The sequence below is a fragment of the Lepidochelys olivacea genome (assembly GCF_965140295.1).
Source record: "Lepidochelys olivacea isolate rLepOli2 genome assembly, chromosome: 3".
NCBI classification, from domain to species: domain Eukaryota; kingdom Metazoa; phylum Chordata; order Testudines; family Cheloniidae; genus Lepidochelys; species Lepidochelys olivacea.
This window is the reverse complement of record NC_140413.1, coordinates 206,621,407-206,639,548: the sequence shown is the minus strand read 5'-3', so window position 1 is coordinate 206,639,548 and position 18,142 is coordinate 206,621,407. Positions and strand designations below refer to the sequence as shown.

General features: G+C 43.0%; 1 protein-coding gene and 1 long non-coding RNA gene across 3 annotated transcripts in view; both read right to left on the bottom strand.

Annotated features, from left to right (window-relative positions):
- LOC311518550 overlaps nucleotides 1-1,655 on the bottom strand; it is a 32,441-nt gene extending 30,786 nt beyond the window's left edge. Inside the window, exons 1-2 of the long non-coding RNA XR_014711016.1 lie at nucleotides 1,186-1,655; nucleotides 579-667 (exon numbers count right to left, since the gene is read on the bottom strand). This is a non-coding gene — a long non-coding RNA (uncharacterized lncRNA). The remainder of the gene's footprint in view (nucleotides 1-578; nucleotides 668-1,185) is intronic.
- A 777-nt stretch (nucleotides 1,656-2,432) lies between these two features.
- CFAP61 (cilia and flagella associated protein 61) overlaps nucleotides 2,433-18,142 on the bottom strand; it is a 216,470-nt gene continuing 200,760 nt past the window's right edge. For both annotated transcript variants that reach the window (XM_084623095.1, XM_084623096.1), the window contains exons 26-27: nucleotides 7,026-7,116; nucleotides 2,433-2,881 (exon numbers count right to left, since the gene is read on the bottom strand). In XM_084623095.1, the coding sequence (XP_084479221.1) occupies nucleotides 2,681-2,881; nucleotides 7,026-7,116 (292 nt within the window). In that variant the 3' untranslated portion in view covers nucleotides 2,433-2,680. The remainder of the gene's footprint in view (nucleotides 2,882-7,025; nucleotides 7,117-18,142) is intronic.

Here is an 18,142-nt window from a genome sequence, read left to right as displayed (position 1 = left end):
CCTCAACCGCTCCCTCCCCCCCGCGCCTTCTATTCACCTTCCCCTCTCCCCCGCCCCGCTCCCTTTGTTCAGCAGATTAGCATAAAGCTGCTATGGATCTCCCGTTTAAATAATTACACACAAAAGAATACTACATGAAAGCGAGAGAAAACAAGAGAGAGCCCACGAGTCTGTTCCATTTCACCCAGCTACCAGAAGAAAAAGACCTGAAGTATTTTCTATTGCTTAAGTTTCAAGTATCCCCCAATGGCAATCTGCTCTGCTCCCATTATTCAGCTTTTGGGGGGGGGGAGGCTGTATGCGGGGGAAGAGAGCAGTTCTTTTATTACGCAAAGTATACTGGGTAGAGGAGCTTTCTCTTTAAGTGGCGTATTTATGGCGATTTGTTTATGCTATTCAGGCATAGCTGCCCAAAGGCCTAAATGAACGGAAAGTTTTGTTTTTTTTCAGCCCAGGGTGGGTAAATTGATCACCGTTTCTGGGAAGAGAGGGAAAAAGTAAATACCCGAGTGTGAGAGAACAGGACTCGATGGCATTTGTTGCAGGACCAGCATGACAAACACCCTAAAGACTGTTACCTTTCAGTCGTGTCACACAGCAATCCAGCACTGATTTCCTTTAGCCTCCCCAATAAGCATGTCCTAAAACTGAGTGATCAGGCAATACCCTGTAAAGATAAGTAGGAGAGAATAACTGAGATTCACATCGAGCCACATGCTGGTGAGTGGGTTGCCCCTTTCTTGTTTCTTTCTCTCTTGGTTTTGGTGTGTGTGTATGTGTATTTTATTTGTCTAGTGCGAGTGTATTTGTTCAGTGATGTGTGCGTCCCTGCCTCCTCGCTGTTTAATGGGGGAGGCAGCGGATTTGTTTCTATTATCATTAGCATACAGCTGCAGGTTACACGAGCAATCCCCACACGAGCAACGTACACTTTAGCCCAGGCTTATCATCACTTCTCTCAACCAGAAAACAATCAACAGCTACTCACACATGGCTTCGCCCCCCCCCCCGCCCCGGTTCCTAGCCCTCCCCCCCCCCAGCTATGTCTGAATAGTGATAGACGTGTTCTACATCTTCCGCTGCAAAGAATATTTTAACTTTTTCATCTCCCTTTTTGGGGCTGTATTCGTTATACAGAGAAAACCAGGCGTGCTGGGATTACGGCAGCATCTTTTTTTCACTTACATTCGTCAGTCATTGTTGCGATGCAAAAGCTCATTTAGCGTCACGCTTTTTAAGATTGGAAACATGGGACAGCAGAGCGACTAGTTTCATGTGCCACATAGGATTTTTTTTTTTTAATTAATCCGTGTAGCTGTCTCCCTGTGCTGCCAGAGTTTATGCCGCTTGGGGGAGGGGGGGGGTTTCAACAGCTCTGTGTATGGGGCAGAAACACGCTTGTCCTCTGCGGGTGCTGGGAGGCTACTGCCCCTGCCCAAAGGAGCGTATGCCCCACGCAGCAGCGTCCATGGGCAGGAGCTGGCCCGCTCCTTGACGGCCGGGGCCTTCTCTTTGTTCCTGCGGCTGCACTTCGGTCCAGGTTGTGCTCGCGGCCGCTCGGCCCTCTGCAGCGTGGGTGCATTTTAAACAACGGCCGGGAAGCGAGTCCCTCCAAGCCCACCCTGCCAGCTCCCTTTCCGGGGTGCCTGGTGACTCTCGCCCGAAGTCAGCATCCGCTAGGGCCCGCTCCCTGCCTAACTCGCAATGGGCGCCGGCCCCGTTTTTTCCTGAGGAGTGACGCAGTGAGGCGGTGACAGCGGACAAGCACCCCGCTGAGAAGGGCGTCGCGGCGGCTGCCCCGGTTCGTTAAACAGGCCCGGGGGGGCGGCGTGTGAAGAAGGGATGCCGCTGAGCGGCGAGAGGAGCGCCGCCCCCGGTCACGGTTCCCCTTCTCGCCCCCCCCCCCCCCGCGGCCATCGCAGGATGCCGGGCAGCGCCCGCGAGCCCGGCGCCGGCCCGTCCCAGGCCCGGGCGCGAGACGACACCTGGCCGGAGCGCCTCAGCCCGGCTCCGTGCCTGGCTTCAGCTTTCCCGCCTTGGGCGCTCGCCTGCCGATTGGCTGGCTGCGCAGCCCAGCGCCGGCGGCCATTGGTCAGCTGGTTGCCGAGGCGCCTCCAGCCAGGGAGTTAACCCCGCAGCTGCTGGGTCACGAGGCTGCCCACTGGCGCGCCCCCCTCCCCCCGCCACAATGCACCTTCTGGCCGGCCGCGCGGGCCATGAACAATTCAGCAGCCACACGGCGATCTCCAGCCCCCACCGGCCATCTGCCAGCGGGGCGGGGGCTGCTGGCCCAGCCCCCCCGGCCCGCAAGGGAGCCGGCCTCCAACCCCTGCCCCCGCGCAGCCAAACTGCGGCTGCTCCTGGCGAAGCCACCAGGAGCCCGGCCAGGCCCGGATCAAATCAACACGAACTAGGCATGGCTGATAGGAGCGGGCTTTTATTGTTGAAAAGCCAGGCCAGCTTTGCATAGGAATGGCTGGGCCCGGGCCTGATGGTTCCTGCTGAATGGAGAATCCGAGGCCCGCTCCACCTACTGGAGAATTGAAAGAGAACATTTCATGGTGCTCGCTGAATGCAGCCTCAGGCTGGAAGCCATCTCAGTGCTCCCTAAGAGAGGGGCTGGGAGTCAGGGGCCCTATGGATCAAGAGTGAAAAGCGAGCCTCATTTAGCCAATCATAACTAAACAATCCCTGGCCATGCATACATAGGCAGGTGGTAATTATTGTAGTTCAGATAACTGAGGATGCTTCCCTCCACCAGTCTCTTGTAGATATTTTGCTGAAAGAACCTTTTGAGGTATTGCTTTGGTTTTTCAGAAAGAATGAGTTCGCCATCCACTATCTGGTGAACAAGCTGGTCCAGTGATGGAAGGCCATCCACCTGTAAAAGACAGGAATAAGCTGAAAAAGCAGCATTGACTTGACAAAACATTGTGGGCAGGTATAGCTACACTAGCTTCTACTACACTAAAACAGGCAGGCTGGATATGCACACACATTTCCAAACAGCACTAGAGAAACAAATACATGTAACAGAACTCAATGGTTTGTACAACTCGATGGACTTAGTTCAGCAACAGTCTTCAAGGCTCAGGCACCAGATACATTAGGATTTGTTGATATTAGGCCGCTCGTTTGAGGCAGACATTGAAGCCTGCCTTTCACCCTTCATTCTCCCTGGCAACAAATATAGAGACAGCTGGTCGCCACATTCCTTGGATGAGGAAGGGGGTGTTTGGTGGCAATAGCTATCAGGAACGCAGTGGAAGGATTATCACACTGTGGCAGTGCGGTGACACTAATGGCTCAAAGGACACTTTGATAAGACCATAAATTTAGGTGTTAATTTAATCTTTTGGTCTGAAAATTCTCACCTATTTACAGTTCAAAAGGCTTGTGTGTGTGTATGGACAGATATACATATAATGTGTGTACGAAGTCTGACAAATGTCTTGAGCAAGAAACAACAATTTCAGTATTTGAATTTCTTAGAAATTGAATTTCCAGACACAGTTCTGGTGCTCAGATAGTTCAGAACGGTTTATGTTTTTAAAGGTCGAATTTGCAAGCAACGTGTGGCCTGATTTTCCAGTTAACCCCAGCTGCCATGTGAAAACCAGGTTAGTGGTTCTTATTGAAGACAAGTGCCTTTGCTTGGAAAGCTCATACTGCACATGTGTACTATACAATTTTCTATTAATACTTTAACAGCTGGGGCTAGATTCACAAAAGGACTCAGGTACCTAGCTGCCACTTTAGGTGCCTAAAACCCAGAATATGGCCTGAGTGGGATTCACAAAATCCCTGCTCAGCTACCACTGCACCTTGTAGGAGCCTAAACTCACTTGGCACCTGAAGTTTCGTGATAAACATTCCTAGGCACCTATTTTGCTCCGTCTGTGCATGCACACTACAGCTCTGCTCTAGATGTCTGGACGCTTCAGCCCCAAAGCAACGCATGAACTGGGGGGAAGGTAAGTGTTCCTCTGCTTACCTCCTCTGTGGGACCCCATCTGTAAAGCAGACTAAGAACTTGCCTACCAGATCAGGCCTCTATATGCGAGCTTACATAAAATGGCTTGGGGAGGACCTCCCTCATAACTTTTAGCCCCATGGCTGAAGTACTCATCTGGGAGTTGACTCTTCACCTAAGGGGGAAAGATGGCATTTGAACAGGTATCCACAACCTCTTAGGTGAGTACCCTAACTACGGGGCTAGAGGATATTGTGATGTGAGACTCCCTGAGTCTCTCCTGTTGAAGTTGTTCTTATGGAGAAATAATAAAAGAATCACTGGACCAGAGCGAGAGCGTATACAAGAACGAAGAATAACTCTGGAGCCTGGTGGTCAGAGCACACACCTGACAGCTGGAAGACTTAGGATCAAGTCTCCCACCTCCAGTTACTTTTAAAATTATTTATTCACAGTGCAGCAGCTTCAACAGGAGAGACTGAGGGAACCCAACACCAGAATATCCCATAACCCAGTGGTAAGGGCTTGCACCTGAGATGTGGGGAATCCCTTTGAAGTGGGAGATTTCCACATCTCAGGTGAGTACCCTGACCTCTGGGCTTAAAGTTATGAGAGATGTTCTCTATTCTCCCGTCCCCTTCCAGCTTCTTGTACAATCAGCATAGGTGCCTAACTCCAGGACAGGGTGTGTAGCTGAGAAACCCAAGCAGAAGGAGGTGCCTCTCTAGATTTAGGTGCCAAATTTGCTGAGAAGGGAGGGGCTGAGGACACACCCCTCTCCCTGGCATCTCCCATTGGCTAGTTTAGGCAAGAGACACCCAGCATGCTGGCTTTCGTGAATCCATTCTGAGGCACCTTCTCCCTCCTTTCACGGGAAGCCTAGGTGCCAAACCCAGGTTTGTGAATCCCAGCAATTTTCTAGCTGCCCTTCAGGTTAAATGTGGTAATACTCAGCATCACCATGCCTCAGTTTTTTTGTGAATCTAGCCCTGGATGGAGGTGCAAAACCTCAGCTCTATCATCTGCAAGTCTACGTAGCTGGAGCGCTGCATGTTGAAATAAATACATGTTTGGGATCCTACAAAATGGGTAAATATTCAAAGCATGATCGGCTTTTGAAGATGAAGAACATCCTGTGCAAGACACTCAAATAAATACAATGTTATGGTTGAGAATTTAAACACGCAAGTTCACAGACATGGTCCACACAATTATTCTAACTTGGCTCTTATGCATGTCTTAGTTTCTCTTACTGTATGTCTTGTTACATTTTAATTGAGTTCCATTTTCTATGGTAATCAGAACTTAAAATTCCTGACTTTTGTAGTTTACAATCTCAACTATAACAATGCTAGTTAAACATTTTTACTTATTATGTTACTTATTTTTGCATTTGACTGAACATTTATTTGAATGCCTTGGTCAACTGGAATATGAGCAACAGGTAGTAAAGGTCCTGGTCCTCCTGCTCCCAAATTATATAATGACAATTTAAAAGACACTTGATATATTCCAACGGTGCAGTATGTATTTATTAAGCACTTGATAGCGTGCTCAGTATTGTACAAACAGACATAGGAGATACATATTTACTAAACTTAGTGTTTCTAAATATCAGAACCTGTGTGAAGGGAATTAGAATAAAAACAGACAAAGGGAATGACAAATGTGCATTCACCCTGTCAGATATAGGACCTGATCTTGTAAACCCTCTCTCATGTGAGTAATCCTGATTCATAGGAGTAGTCCCAGTGATCTCAACAGGACTACTTGCGTGTGTGTGTCATGACTAACTCACAAGAGACAGTTTGCATGACGGATTCAGTAATCCTGAAATACGTAAGACACCATTTCCAGGCTGTCCATAGACAATAAAACAGATAGCACATAAGAGATAAGCTGTTCACATTACAATACAGGAAGCACTGCTGAAACAGGGCAGAAAATCACTACCTTCAGGCACAATTTTTTCCTTAGAATTTAATTTTCTGTTCTTTGTAAGTTGTTTTCAAGAAAATCTAAAAATAATACTTCACTTAAGTACTCTTCATATTATGACAACAGAAGAGACAATACTATCTAGCACCTTTGTATTTTATTTTAACCTTTCCTAGAGACTAGTGTGATGTTACCTCAATACACAGTTAACAATTTTGTATGGTAATTGCAGCAATCCATTAAAAAGTAGTGCAGGAATATAGAATTTTGATATGTAAAACAGAAGCGAAGGGGGTATGTGGAGGGATACGGTAGAATGGCACTAAACCACCCACTAGGCAGCAGCAAGCTTTAGATTGTAGAGAAAAAATTCTGTTTAGAGGCAATTATATGTTTACAACTTTGTCTTTAGGGACTGATCCAAAGTCCACTGAATCAAGTGGCAGCCTGTCCATTGGCTTCAATGGGTTTTGAGTCAGACACTTGGAGAGGAAAAAATGGAGAAATTACTATGAATTTATGCTCAGGTCAACAGTGCAAATGACATTAGCAAATGTCTTAATTTCTCCCCATCCCTATATTTGGGAATTTCATCTATCACTGAAAAGCCATTCTGTGTTACTTTATCAGCTATGTAGCTTGTAGCTTGTGGCCATAGGTACTTATAGAAAGATTTACATCTCACAGGATCTGAAATTTTAGGATGGTTCGTAGGGTGCTTTTATATCATTATGCAAAAAAATGAACAAAACTGTATGGAAAGCAGTGTTAACTAAAGAAATGGGAATTCCAAGTCTCAGTGGCAAATTTGCACTAGAAAACATATAAGGGGTATAAAAATGCTGCATAAGAAAATGGAGCAAGGTAAACGATGAAAAAAACATTACCAGCAACTTTGAGATTTGTAAAAATAATTAAAATGAGCAATTTCCAGTATTTACTGAATCTCCCTTATGCTGCATAGACTATGTCTATTTAGGCTTTCCAAAGTGAGTAATTAAACAGAAAAAAGTGAAATTTAAGGCAGAATATGGGAGCAAAAAAAAAAAAAGAAGTGCTCAACAATAACGAATTACTCCAATAATAAAATGCAATTGCTAGTCATTTTTCTTACCTGGCTGGATATTAGGATTTGGCGCAGTTCTTTCTTAAGATCAATAAACCGATCATGATAGATGGCCATGGACCAAGGTTCCCTGAAATAGCTGGTTGAAAAAGAAGAAATTTAGTTATCCAGTGAACCTCTCATTAACCACTAATAAAGTATTTACCTGCTTTTTTGCTTTTATAAATTACAGTTCTGGACCCATCATGATCGTTTGTTCATAAAATGCCTCCCGTAACAGCATGGTCAATCAATTCTTTTAATGGATGTTCCTGATGTACAGCCAGCTTCAGTAATTACATTTAAAGTGGCTTAATTCAGAGCTGTGGCAAGACCCAGTGAAGAATCCTGATTTTATCAGAATTTAAAAGCCTGAAGACCTGTAAAGAACGGTGTCTCCATTATCTGTCCTCATTTGAGAAAAGCAGATTGCAGGATTAACTGAACTCCTGCATAAACAAATTAAATTTGTGTAGACAATGACACAAATGTTGTTCATCATTAAGGTTTCTGGATTAATAAAGGCCAGAAAAACAGGCCACCACAGTGTTGCAATATGTTCTTTCCACTAGTGCACTAAAGCTAAATTGAATCTATCTTAAGAGGAACTATCTTAACATTTATATTATATCTATTGACAGAAAGCATTCATTACACTTTTTCTGTGAAAAGTTAGAAAACTGTAAGTATTTATTTATCGTTAAGGCCATAACAAGATATATAAGTAGATACTGTAAATGCAGCTAGAGGCAACTGGATGACACAGAAAATGGCTGTTTATTTCTATTTCCTATATAACGAAAAATAATTGTGGTGGTGTCAATAATCTTTAGATTACACGAGGTATATTCTCTGCTTGATGTGTGCATGCAATTCTCATTAATGTTAATGGAAGTTAAAAGGACCCACTGAAGAAAGAATAGGACCAAAAGAATCAGTGTAACTTATTATTAAACTGGGTACCAGATAAATAGGGCCTGATCCTGCAAACACTTACGCAAATCCTTAACTTTGCTCATTTCAGTCATCTCACTGATGTTAAGCATGTACATGTTTGCAAAATTATGACCACAGTCCTTAGACGTGAACAGTGTCATTGGAAGCGTGTAGTCTATTCACATCAGTGGGATTGCTCTCATGAATAAGCAATATTGCATGTGTAACTCTGATGGGATTTGGCCTAATGTCCTTACAATAAATATATTAATTTCTAAAATAAAAACTCAAATTACATAATTTTAATGACAATTTCCACAGAAAACCAGCATTCAGTTGCTTTCTAAAAGGAAGCCAACCTTTTATAAATGTTGAATTGTGATATTTCCTATCAGCAACTTTTCTATAAATAAAAGCTTCATTGGACTTCAGATATTAATGACTCAATCAACACCACAGTATGTAACTAACAGAGCTGTTCTTATTCTTCACCACACCCATCCACTTGGGTGTTATACCCCCATCTCCTTCCCTCCGGGTGTTTCTTTAGATGGTAAGCCCTCTGGATAAGGGCTTGTCTCTTTTCTGTGTTTGTACAGCACCCAGCACAATAGGGCCTCAAACAGAATGAAGGACATTTCCACAATATAAATATTTACTGCCACTGCTATTCATCTTTACCTTTCCATTTTGACAGACATAGGAGCATCTTGCAGCACACTGCTAGCACATTACCAAGACTGATTTCATCTCTATATTTGGGGCTGAAATCTTACAAAAGCTGAACTCAGCTCTAAGAGCCACTTTCATAGATTCATAGATATTTAGGTCAGAAGGGACCATTATGATCATCTAGTCTGACCTCCTGCACAATGCAGGCCACAGAATTTCACCCACCACTCCTAAAAAAGACCTCACACCTATATCTGTGCTATTGAAGTCCCCAAATTGTAGTTTGAAGACCTCAAGGAGCAGAGAATCCTCCAGCAAGTGAACCGTGCCCCATGCTACAGAGGAAGGCGAAAAACCTCCAGGGCCTTCCAATCTGCCCTGGAGGAAAATTCCTTCCCGACCCCAAATATGGCGATCAGCTAAACCCTGAGCATATGGGCAAGATTCATCAGCCAGATACTACAGAAAATTGTACTTTAAAATGTATTTATCATCTCTCTATAAGATACATACATAGACATGAAGAGTTTCCCAAAACATTTAAACAACTAACTCATCTCAAAACATTTTCCATTTAATGTCAACAGTTAGATGGCAAAGCAAGATAGGAGGGGCACAAGAAAAGATATACCAAGATAATTAAAGATGCTCACATTACACTGGCATGCATGGCCCTGTAGCCAAATATTTTTCCTGTATTTTCACCTGGCATCTTAGTTTTAGTTGTGCAATTATTACTGGTAAATCTGTTTTAACAGAGAAATAGCCATTGAGCAGGAAATAGTGATCTGAGCACAGACCTGGGAGCCTGGAATTCACACGTTTTAATTCTGCCCCTGACATGGATTTCATCTTGTGATTGAGGCTAGTATTTTAAACACCCTGCCTTTATGAAACTGCTTACATACCTCACTGAGATGTTATGAGGATTAAATTATGTGTGTACAATGCTTTGAGGATACTGAGTATTATTGTTCCTACCAGTTCATCTGATAACTACATCTTCAGGTACTCATACTTGTACAGTTCATCACAGCATTTCCAAATTTCGGAGCTTAAGGCCTGAAATTTTTCACCAACCTGCAGTATTTGGCTCAAATAAAAATGTGTTTACTCTGGAAGTGGGCAATTTCTTGTCTATGTTTTCAAGCCTGGTTGTACAGGGGTTACTAATAGCCAGCTATTTAATACAAAATTTCCTTTACCTTATTTCAAATGGAGAAATGCAACCATTACAGAGTGTTTTAATATATAAGCAATTCTCTTCCCTTTCTGGCAGTGCATATTTATCCTTAAGACAGAATCACCTTTCTAACAACCATATTTAGATTTACTCTCTCAGAATACAACACATGTTCCATTAAATTGAAGTTTAATAATGAAAACGATTCACTTGAAGCCAAACCAACAAGTTGACTTTCTTTGGCTCATTTTAAATTTTATTACCACTTCAACAGTAGTCCCTAAGGGCAAGCTGTAGAAAGCTTGAAAGTATAATGCTCTTCAGTGTACAAGATGAACCTGGCATGCTACCAACAGAAGCTCAGAGGCTCCTCAACTATCATGAGAACAGCATCTGCCACATGTGTTTGCACCATTTAGTCTTTCATAACCTGCCAAAATGATCAAGCTAAATATGTACAAGATGACTGTTTGCCAGGGGCATAACCGATTTTAAAACGTGGTCACTTCTTAAGGGGGGATCCCCTGCTGGTAGGCTTTTATATCTATAGAAGCTATCATTGGAAGGCATTTGTAACTAGATGGGGTGAAATGGTCTCCTTTTGAAGACAATATGTGACATCCTTTTTGTTGCTAGGAAGCTGTTCTCTCCTTTCATTGACAAACAATACATAAAGTCTGTTCTGCCTCATCTGTGATGTGTAACCTATATTAGATGAAGGGGAGAAAAAATAAAATTATCTACTGGCATCCTATGCAATAGGAGTTGAATCTTTTTAATTTAAAGGGGGGGGACGACACATGATAAAAATGAGCAGATAAAGTTGGCCAATCTTGGGAAATAATAATGTGGTATTTCTGAAATCTGCATGTAAATAGATTCCCTTCCAAAACCCATCTATTTTTAGTCTCCAGACTCTTATTTAATGTACTGCTATACACCACTTTCATATGACAATGTTTTTTTCAAGAATTCTGAAGCAGCAGTAGCTCTCTGATGCTTACTGGTACTTTAAAAAAAAAGAAATGAGGACAGCACACTGACCCTTGTCCGCACTTGCACCACTTAAGTCATCCACACCATCCAAGACATTAGATCTTTCCTTGGATGTGAACATGTAAAAAAAAATATCTAAAGACTTTGAAAGTTGTGAGGTACTTTTACACTGAGAATGCCAAGCTCAGCATCCACAACAAGAAACCATGACAGAAATAATTAAAGGGTTAATTAGAACTTTATCACATCAAAAAAGTCCCATGACATCTGAGTAATGGGCAACTGTAGTGAATGATAAAAAAAGAGAATAGGAACTACAGATCTCTCAACAGAGCCCATATTCTGCCAGGCACAGGTTATTAGCCATTTAGGCATACTCCGAAAAAGGAATATAGACATGACACTCATTTTTACCACCCACTCCTGCACTGAAAGATGAGCCCCTCTTTCAGGAAAATTAAACCAATCACATCCCCACCACAAACCCACCATAAGTTGTTAAAGATCTGTCCAAAATGAGCAATCATGCAGAGTAGATAGTATAATGTTGTGAAGTCTTGTGATTTTCACCATGAATTTTGTGATAGTTTGTGTTTCTCTTCGTCTCAGCTGCTGGACTTCCATGAGTGTGGAAGAATTTTAGCTTTCATTAAATAAGTAAATAAAAAAAGGAAAATAGCCATCATAGTTGTAGAGAAAAGCTTGAAAATATGACTCAAGTGTATTATAAAGACACACACACACACAAAAGGTAAATAAAAAGTACCCAATATTCATTACATTTTAAAATCTCATGATTTTTAAGCCAATCTGTGTGTGTGTGTGTGTATGTGTCTGTGTCCCAACTTATAGTTTTTTAACACTGATGTTGTAAGGCTATGTAGATTTTCTTAATATGATATAGCCCCTCCTTTTTCACATACTTCAATGAACAGTAGTATATTTAACAATGTTGGCATTTAAAGTGTCATCAGTGGCATCTGAGTTAGCACCAACTGTAATGAATATGGCAGTTCGTACTTCAGCGCTATAGTTTCAGACTCCCTGGCAAACGCTGCTGCACACTTAGGTCATGCTTTCAAGGTTTTCTTCACAACCAGAACAGACAAAAATGTACCTAAAAAAAAGCAAGCAAGCAAGCAGGGATTCTGGAGGACAGTTGAGGGGCCCTTTTGTCCCCCAAGCTGGCTTGTCTTTGAGGTACACCCTACACTTTGGGAATGGCTGACTTACTGACCCATTAAACTACCCAGGAAAAACCTCTTCCTTCTGGTGAGTTTATTAAATGATCTGAATTTTGTGTCTGTTGAGACAGTTTTTTTTCTAGAATAGAATCATGTTAATATAATTTAAACAAATGTAGAAAACAACCTGTATAGATAAATATTATAAGATTTCTACCATTGCTATATTGCCTTATGCTACCGATTTTTTGGCTCTGCTCTCAGATGAGACCAAGGAGTGTGTGTGGTGATGGCTGGTGGCTTTTCAAAGGCACAAAGGGTAGTTAGGCACCCAGTTCCTGCCAAGAATCAATTGGATCTGGGTACGTAACTGCCATTTGAAAATATTGGCACAAGTTACCACTGTGCTTGCAGCTAGAGTTATTTATCCATGGTGACAGAGAGTCCCCGCTTGGTGTTCAGTTGTCCACTTAAAAAAACCTTTTATAATAGCAGCAATAATAAAATCAAATTAAAGTAAAAAGCAAGGGTCTGTTATTTTCTTATTCCTACTCCCGCTCTCCCCACTCTTCCCTCCAGCTTCCCACACACCCAATTCTCTTTATTTCAGAATCCTAACAAATTTATCACTCAGGACAAATTTGTCTGGGTGTGTTTGAGTGTCATAATTCACTGTCTAAAACAGCAGGATTAGTTTGGATCTCTTGACGTTGACTTTCATATCTTTATAAAAGGCAGTCTCATTGGAAGAATCTCATGTTTAAGCTGTGAATCGACCATTAATACAATAAAATGCCCCCCTTTTAGGGTCAGCCACAACAGTATGGTTCACTAAGGACCTGACCAAACTCCACTGAACTCTATGGGAGTCTTTCCACTGATTTCAGTGGGATGTGGATCAGGCCCTAAATATTCTCAACTTCCTCACTTAGCACTCCAAGTATGCCAATAGATGACTGGCACATCAGAGCCCCAAACTCTGAGGTTGTTAATGTACTTAGGAGTACTTTTCCTCTGTTTTAAGTTGGGATTAAGGAGGAACACAGAAAAATCCATATTTCAACCAACTCAGGTGTTGCTCTTCAAAGGAGCCATACTAGCTTTGCACTTTAGATCAGCTCAGCTTCCAGGCTGCTATAGTTTACATCAGCCACTCACACCAACTTTATGCAGTTAGTCAGATAGAGAGTACGTGCAGGGTAGACTGTTGTTCCGTTTTGGAGCATAACACTCAGCTCACAGAACCAGCTAGCATAACTGAAATAGAAGTTTATAGTGGGTGTAGTTCCTGGGTGGTAAAGTTTAACGCCCACACCACTGGGCATGGCTGCCTATACAGAGTGCAATTCAGTGGACAGCCAAGCAAGATTTTTTTAAAAAGTTTTAACCATATTTTTGACAAAAATTGGATTTTTAAAATACAGTAAATATGCAAAACCTGGCTGATCAGGTACATCTTGGAGATACTATATCAGTTCTCAAATGTTCAGAATTTGAAATAACCCAAAATATTCCAAGCAATTTTCCTCACCTGTTTATACGCCGTAAGCCTATAATTATGCGGTACCATTTATAGAAACCATCGTTGTTCTGACATGCAGCCTTTCAAGATTGGCAAGGCTTGATCTAGGAGGTGGGATGTAGCCAGGTGAATAGTAGTGGGTCTGCCAGACCCTTCTCACTGGTGGAAAGTAAAACCCCCCAAATGTTGGAGTGTGCCATCACTCTTATACACTCTGCTTCCCCCACTTCCCAGTGTTATCACTGGACATTTGGTATGACAAACACCTGTGCTGTTGCAACGAATCTTGGCCTGAACTGACTGACACATGTGGCCGTTATTCATATAGGCTGGCCAGCTCATATTGGCTCAAATGTAAATTGTGATTATTAAGTAAAAAATAGCTCGACTTGCACATGGAAATAGCAAATTTCACTTGAGAGCACTGCAGGGAAAATTTTATTGTGTTCAAAATCATTTGGTTGCCTTTGTAGTGAATGATATTTTCCATTTTTTTATGCTAGTGACCACTCAAAGTATTCATCACTACTGCAATGTGTTTAAAGATAACAAGCACATTTCGAGCTACCGCAGGTGCTACAGCAATCTGTATAGTGGGGGTGCTGAGAGCTGTTGAACCAAACCGTAAACCCTGTATATGATGGAAACCACTTCCAGCCAGGGGGTGTGGTAGCACCCCAGCACTTCTAGTTTCAGCACCTATGGAAGCTACGTGGTAAACTTTTGCACGGGGGCTTTTGTTAGTCTCATCAAGACATTACTTAGAACCTCTACAGTTGAGCTATAGGGTTGGCAAAGTTTTAGGTATGGCTTGGGAGTCATTGGCACTTAGCTGAAGAACAGCTGCATGGAAAGATGGAAGTTAGCTGGTGCAGAGAAGGAAGTGTTTCAAAGCACTCACAATGTCCATAACTTCGCCCTTTATCAAGGTGACTGCCTTACAATCATCAAGATGGATCATAATCATAGTGTCTTTCTGCATTCCTTGTAGTTATCCAAATAGCTACAGCTGCTAAAAATGCCCACCTAGAGCTGGTCAGAAGACTGTGTCCTATCCCATCAGACTCTAGGCTTAAATATTGTAGCTCATTTCTAGGAAAGACATTTCTGACCCTTCAAGAATTTCAAGTTTAGAATACAGCAGCTCAGCTATTCAGCAACACACCACTGGTTATTATCTTTTGGATGACATATACAGCTCTATTTAATCTGAAGCATTCATTGTATTAGACCCATAGGTTATCATTAGGTTGCCCCCCAGCTATGTATGTTTTCGCATTGACACTAAGTGCCATATTTAAATAGTTAAAGCCTTTGCTCAGTTGCAAGGACATTTAAGAAGCACAAGAGGAAAATTCTTATTCTGTCACAGAAAACATGGGCAAGTTTTATATGACATTTAGGCATGTACAACTATGTGCCTAACTTGAACATGTAATTGCCATAACTGCAGATGCACACAGAACATATGTGTATGCAAATGGCCATTTCTGGTAATTTCTGCACACAACTGTGTGTTATGAAGGTGCAGACACATTCATTAAGAGTGCAGGATATGTGTGCAATTTTGAAAATCTGGTCCTATAAATCTACTGAAAATCACATCTTCAGCAGCCGGTGCTGATCAGAATTATGGAAATGGGGTTACAACAAGTAGTGACATCAAAGGTGGCTGAAAATAAAAAACTCTGATCAAGATTTAGACTCAGAGACAGTCTGCATGAATAGAAAATAATGGAAGCTTGTAATGGTGACACATCAGATAACGATTTTTGATCTGTGAAAAATGACAAGTGACAATCACGAAAAAAAATCACGTTCCCTATATGCTGAGAACCAGCCTCTCCACACAGTAAAGGTTGGTTAAGTCTATGGTAGAGTATTATTTATGACTATACAAACAAAGAATTTAGCAACTACCTTCCAAAAGATGTCTTATTTTCAATGGAAGACGACTTTTTAAAAAACTTGCTAACAAACACCACATCCCGAAAAGTAAAAAAAGACAATTGTAAAAAGTACTCAAAAAGTCAACCCTGCTGGAAATAAATAGCAGGGTTACTGACCCTGATGTTGCTGGGCTTGTGGCATTGCGACTACAATTTAATTGACTGAAACTGAAGTTATTCAGTGAATCATATATGTGGAAGAAAGAGAGAGAGACTGACTTGTGAGATGCTGAATTACAATGAGATTATGATGAGACCAGAAAATGAAATTCACAGTGAAGAAAATAATACTGAAAATTTGCTACCAACCCCACCTGATTTAAATGTACTTTAAATGTACTAAAAAAGCTATATTGCATGGCTAAGCAAACAATAATATTAAATTGTCTACATACAAATTTTTAACTGGTTTTGTAATTTTTTTTTTTACAGGGCTTGTAACTTATTTACAATCGTGGAACAAGAAAACAGAAGTACATTACAGCAGAACTACTGCAGGAGTACTGTTTAATTCCTTGCACAAAAACACTACTCATTGAACATTTATTTATCCATGTATTTCAGGTATTCCGTGGATAATTCAGAGATTTGGGACTCTGCTAGGGTGACCAGGTGTCCGGTTTTGGCATTGCTGACCAGGCCCTGTCCGTTTTGTGGCGCTGTGCAGCAGGGCTGGCAGGCTTTCTGCTAGCCACCATGACGTGCAGCTCCCGGGTCAGGAAGCAGACAGCCTGTCCAGCTCCGAGCCTTAGGGGCTGCCACGGTGGGTGTGCATGCTGCCCGGCGCAGCTCCCATTGGCTGGGTCACTAGCAGGGGAGGAACTGTTGTGAGCGCTCAGCAGACAGCTGTTGAGGGGTCGCCTGGTGTGTGCCTCTCCCGCAGCTGCCCAGCCCTCTTCTCCTCGCGCTCCTCTTGTGGCTGGGCTTGAGCTGCAGCACGTGCTCTGCAGCAAACCACGGTTTGTCACCCCATCACCAGCCCCCGGGAATTGGAGGTATGTGTATCCCTGTCTCCGAGTGCTGGGAATGGGGCTGCACCCCAATCCCCACCGACTGCATCCCTCCCCGTCCCAACCCCACCGCACCCGCATCCCCCATCGCTGCATCCCTCCTGTCCCACCCCGACACACACACCCATCAAGGCATCCCTCCCTGTCCCAACCCCCCATCCCGTCCTGCTCCCCACACCTACCCATCCCAGCACCCCTTTCAGTTCTCTCCGACCCATCCTCTCCACCTCCCAGAGCCGCCCTCACCTCCCACAGCCCTGCACCTCATTCACCTCCATACACTGCTGCACTCCCATTATGTCCCTATACACCCCTGTGTCCCCCACATCCTCATGCACCTGTATCCTTCTGCCTCCGCCTGCATCCCCACCCACCCCACATACCCCCCCACACCCACTCATCTCTCCTTCACTGCCTCCTCTCACCCCACCCTGCTCTCGTCTTTTGCCTCTTTCCCTCCCCATCCTCTTCTCTCCTCTCCCCCGCCAACATCTTTTCCCCTCCAGTCCACCCTCCTCCCTTCCTGGCTGAGTGATTTAGGCAGCCCCTGGAAAAGTGTATGAAAAAGCATCACTGTGTAGGCAAGCGTGTGCATGCATGCATTGTATGTGTGTAAGAGATGGTCTCTGTGTAGGGAGGTGTGTGTATTGCCGCATGTGTGTATACCTGCGTGAATAAAACTTGCAGCCTAACTCTTTGACTTTTATTCCTTTTGCTGGCTTGCACACAAAAAAATTGATGACATAAAATATGTGTGTATTCATTTCATAACACGTTTTTAAAAGAGAAGGGAAATCTAAAAGCAATGTATTATTTCTTAAAAACTGAATGTTGTTGACTAGTAATTGCAGAAGAGCCAATGTATCGTACTTTTCTCCCCATCTTTGTCTAGCTACATTATAAACTCTTTGTTGCAGACTCTCTCTTTTTATGTCCAGCACCTGCCACCCTGGAGCCCTGATTTTAGTTGGGGTCTCTAGGCATTAAACAATCATTGGAATAATCAATAATGTGGAAGTATATGTGTTAGTGTATGCTAGATGTGAACGCATGTGTATATCTGCATGTAGGTGAGGGAGTCAGTTTCTACAGATTTATTTATATAGGTATCTGGACAGGGGTCCATTTCTGTGGTTGTGCTCTATGGATTTGTATTTGGGCTTCAGGAGTGGGCCACCCATTGCTGCTGTGATAATGTGTGGTCCTAATTCCACATATACAATTACAATAACTTTAGTGAAAAAAAACCATGGAGCTGGTTATGAAAAATGGGAAGAGGGGAGGGAAAGAATCATGCAAATCTTTGTGAAATTTCATTTTTTAAAAAATTATCCTTTTTGACTATTTTGCTGACAGCTCTGGTGTCCTTTAACAAATAAAACCTGAAATTAGCATAATATATCTGTCAAAACAATAAATATGTCTGTTTGGGCCTTGCAGTGAAAATGACCCTGTGAGCGAGGGTGGGGGAGAGCAAGCGACGGGGGGGGGGGGGGGGAATGGAGTGAGTGGGCGGCGGTGCCTCTGGAAGAGGTGGGGCCTCGGGGAAGGGGCGGAGCAGTGTGCGGGGGAAGGGGCAGGGCAGTGCAATGGTGTTCAGTTTTCTGGAATTAGAAAATTGACAACCCTACATTCTGCTACTGTTGTCCTGATCCAAAGCCTAGTGAAATCAAC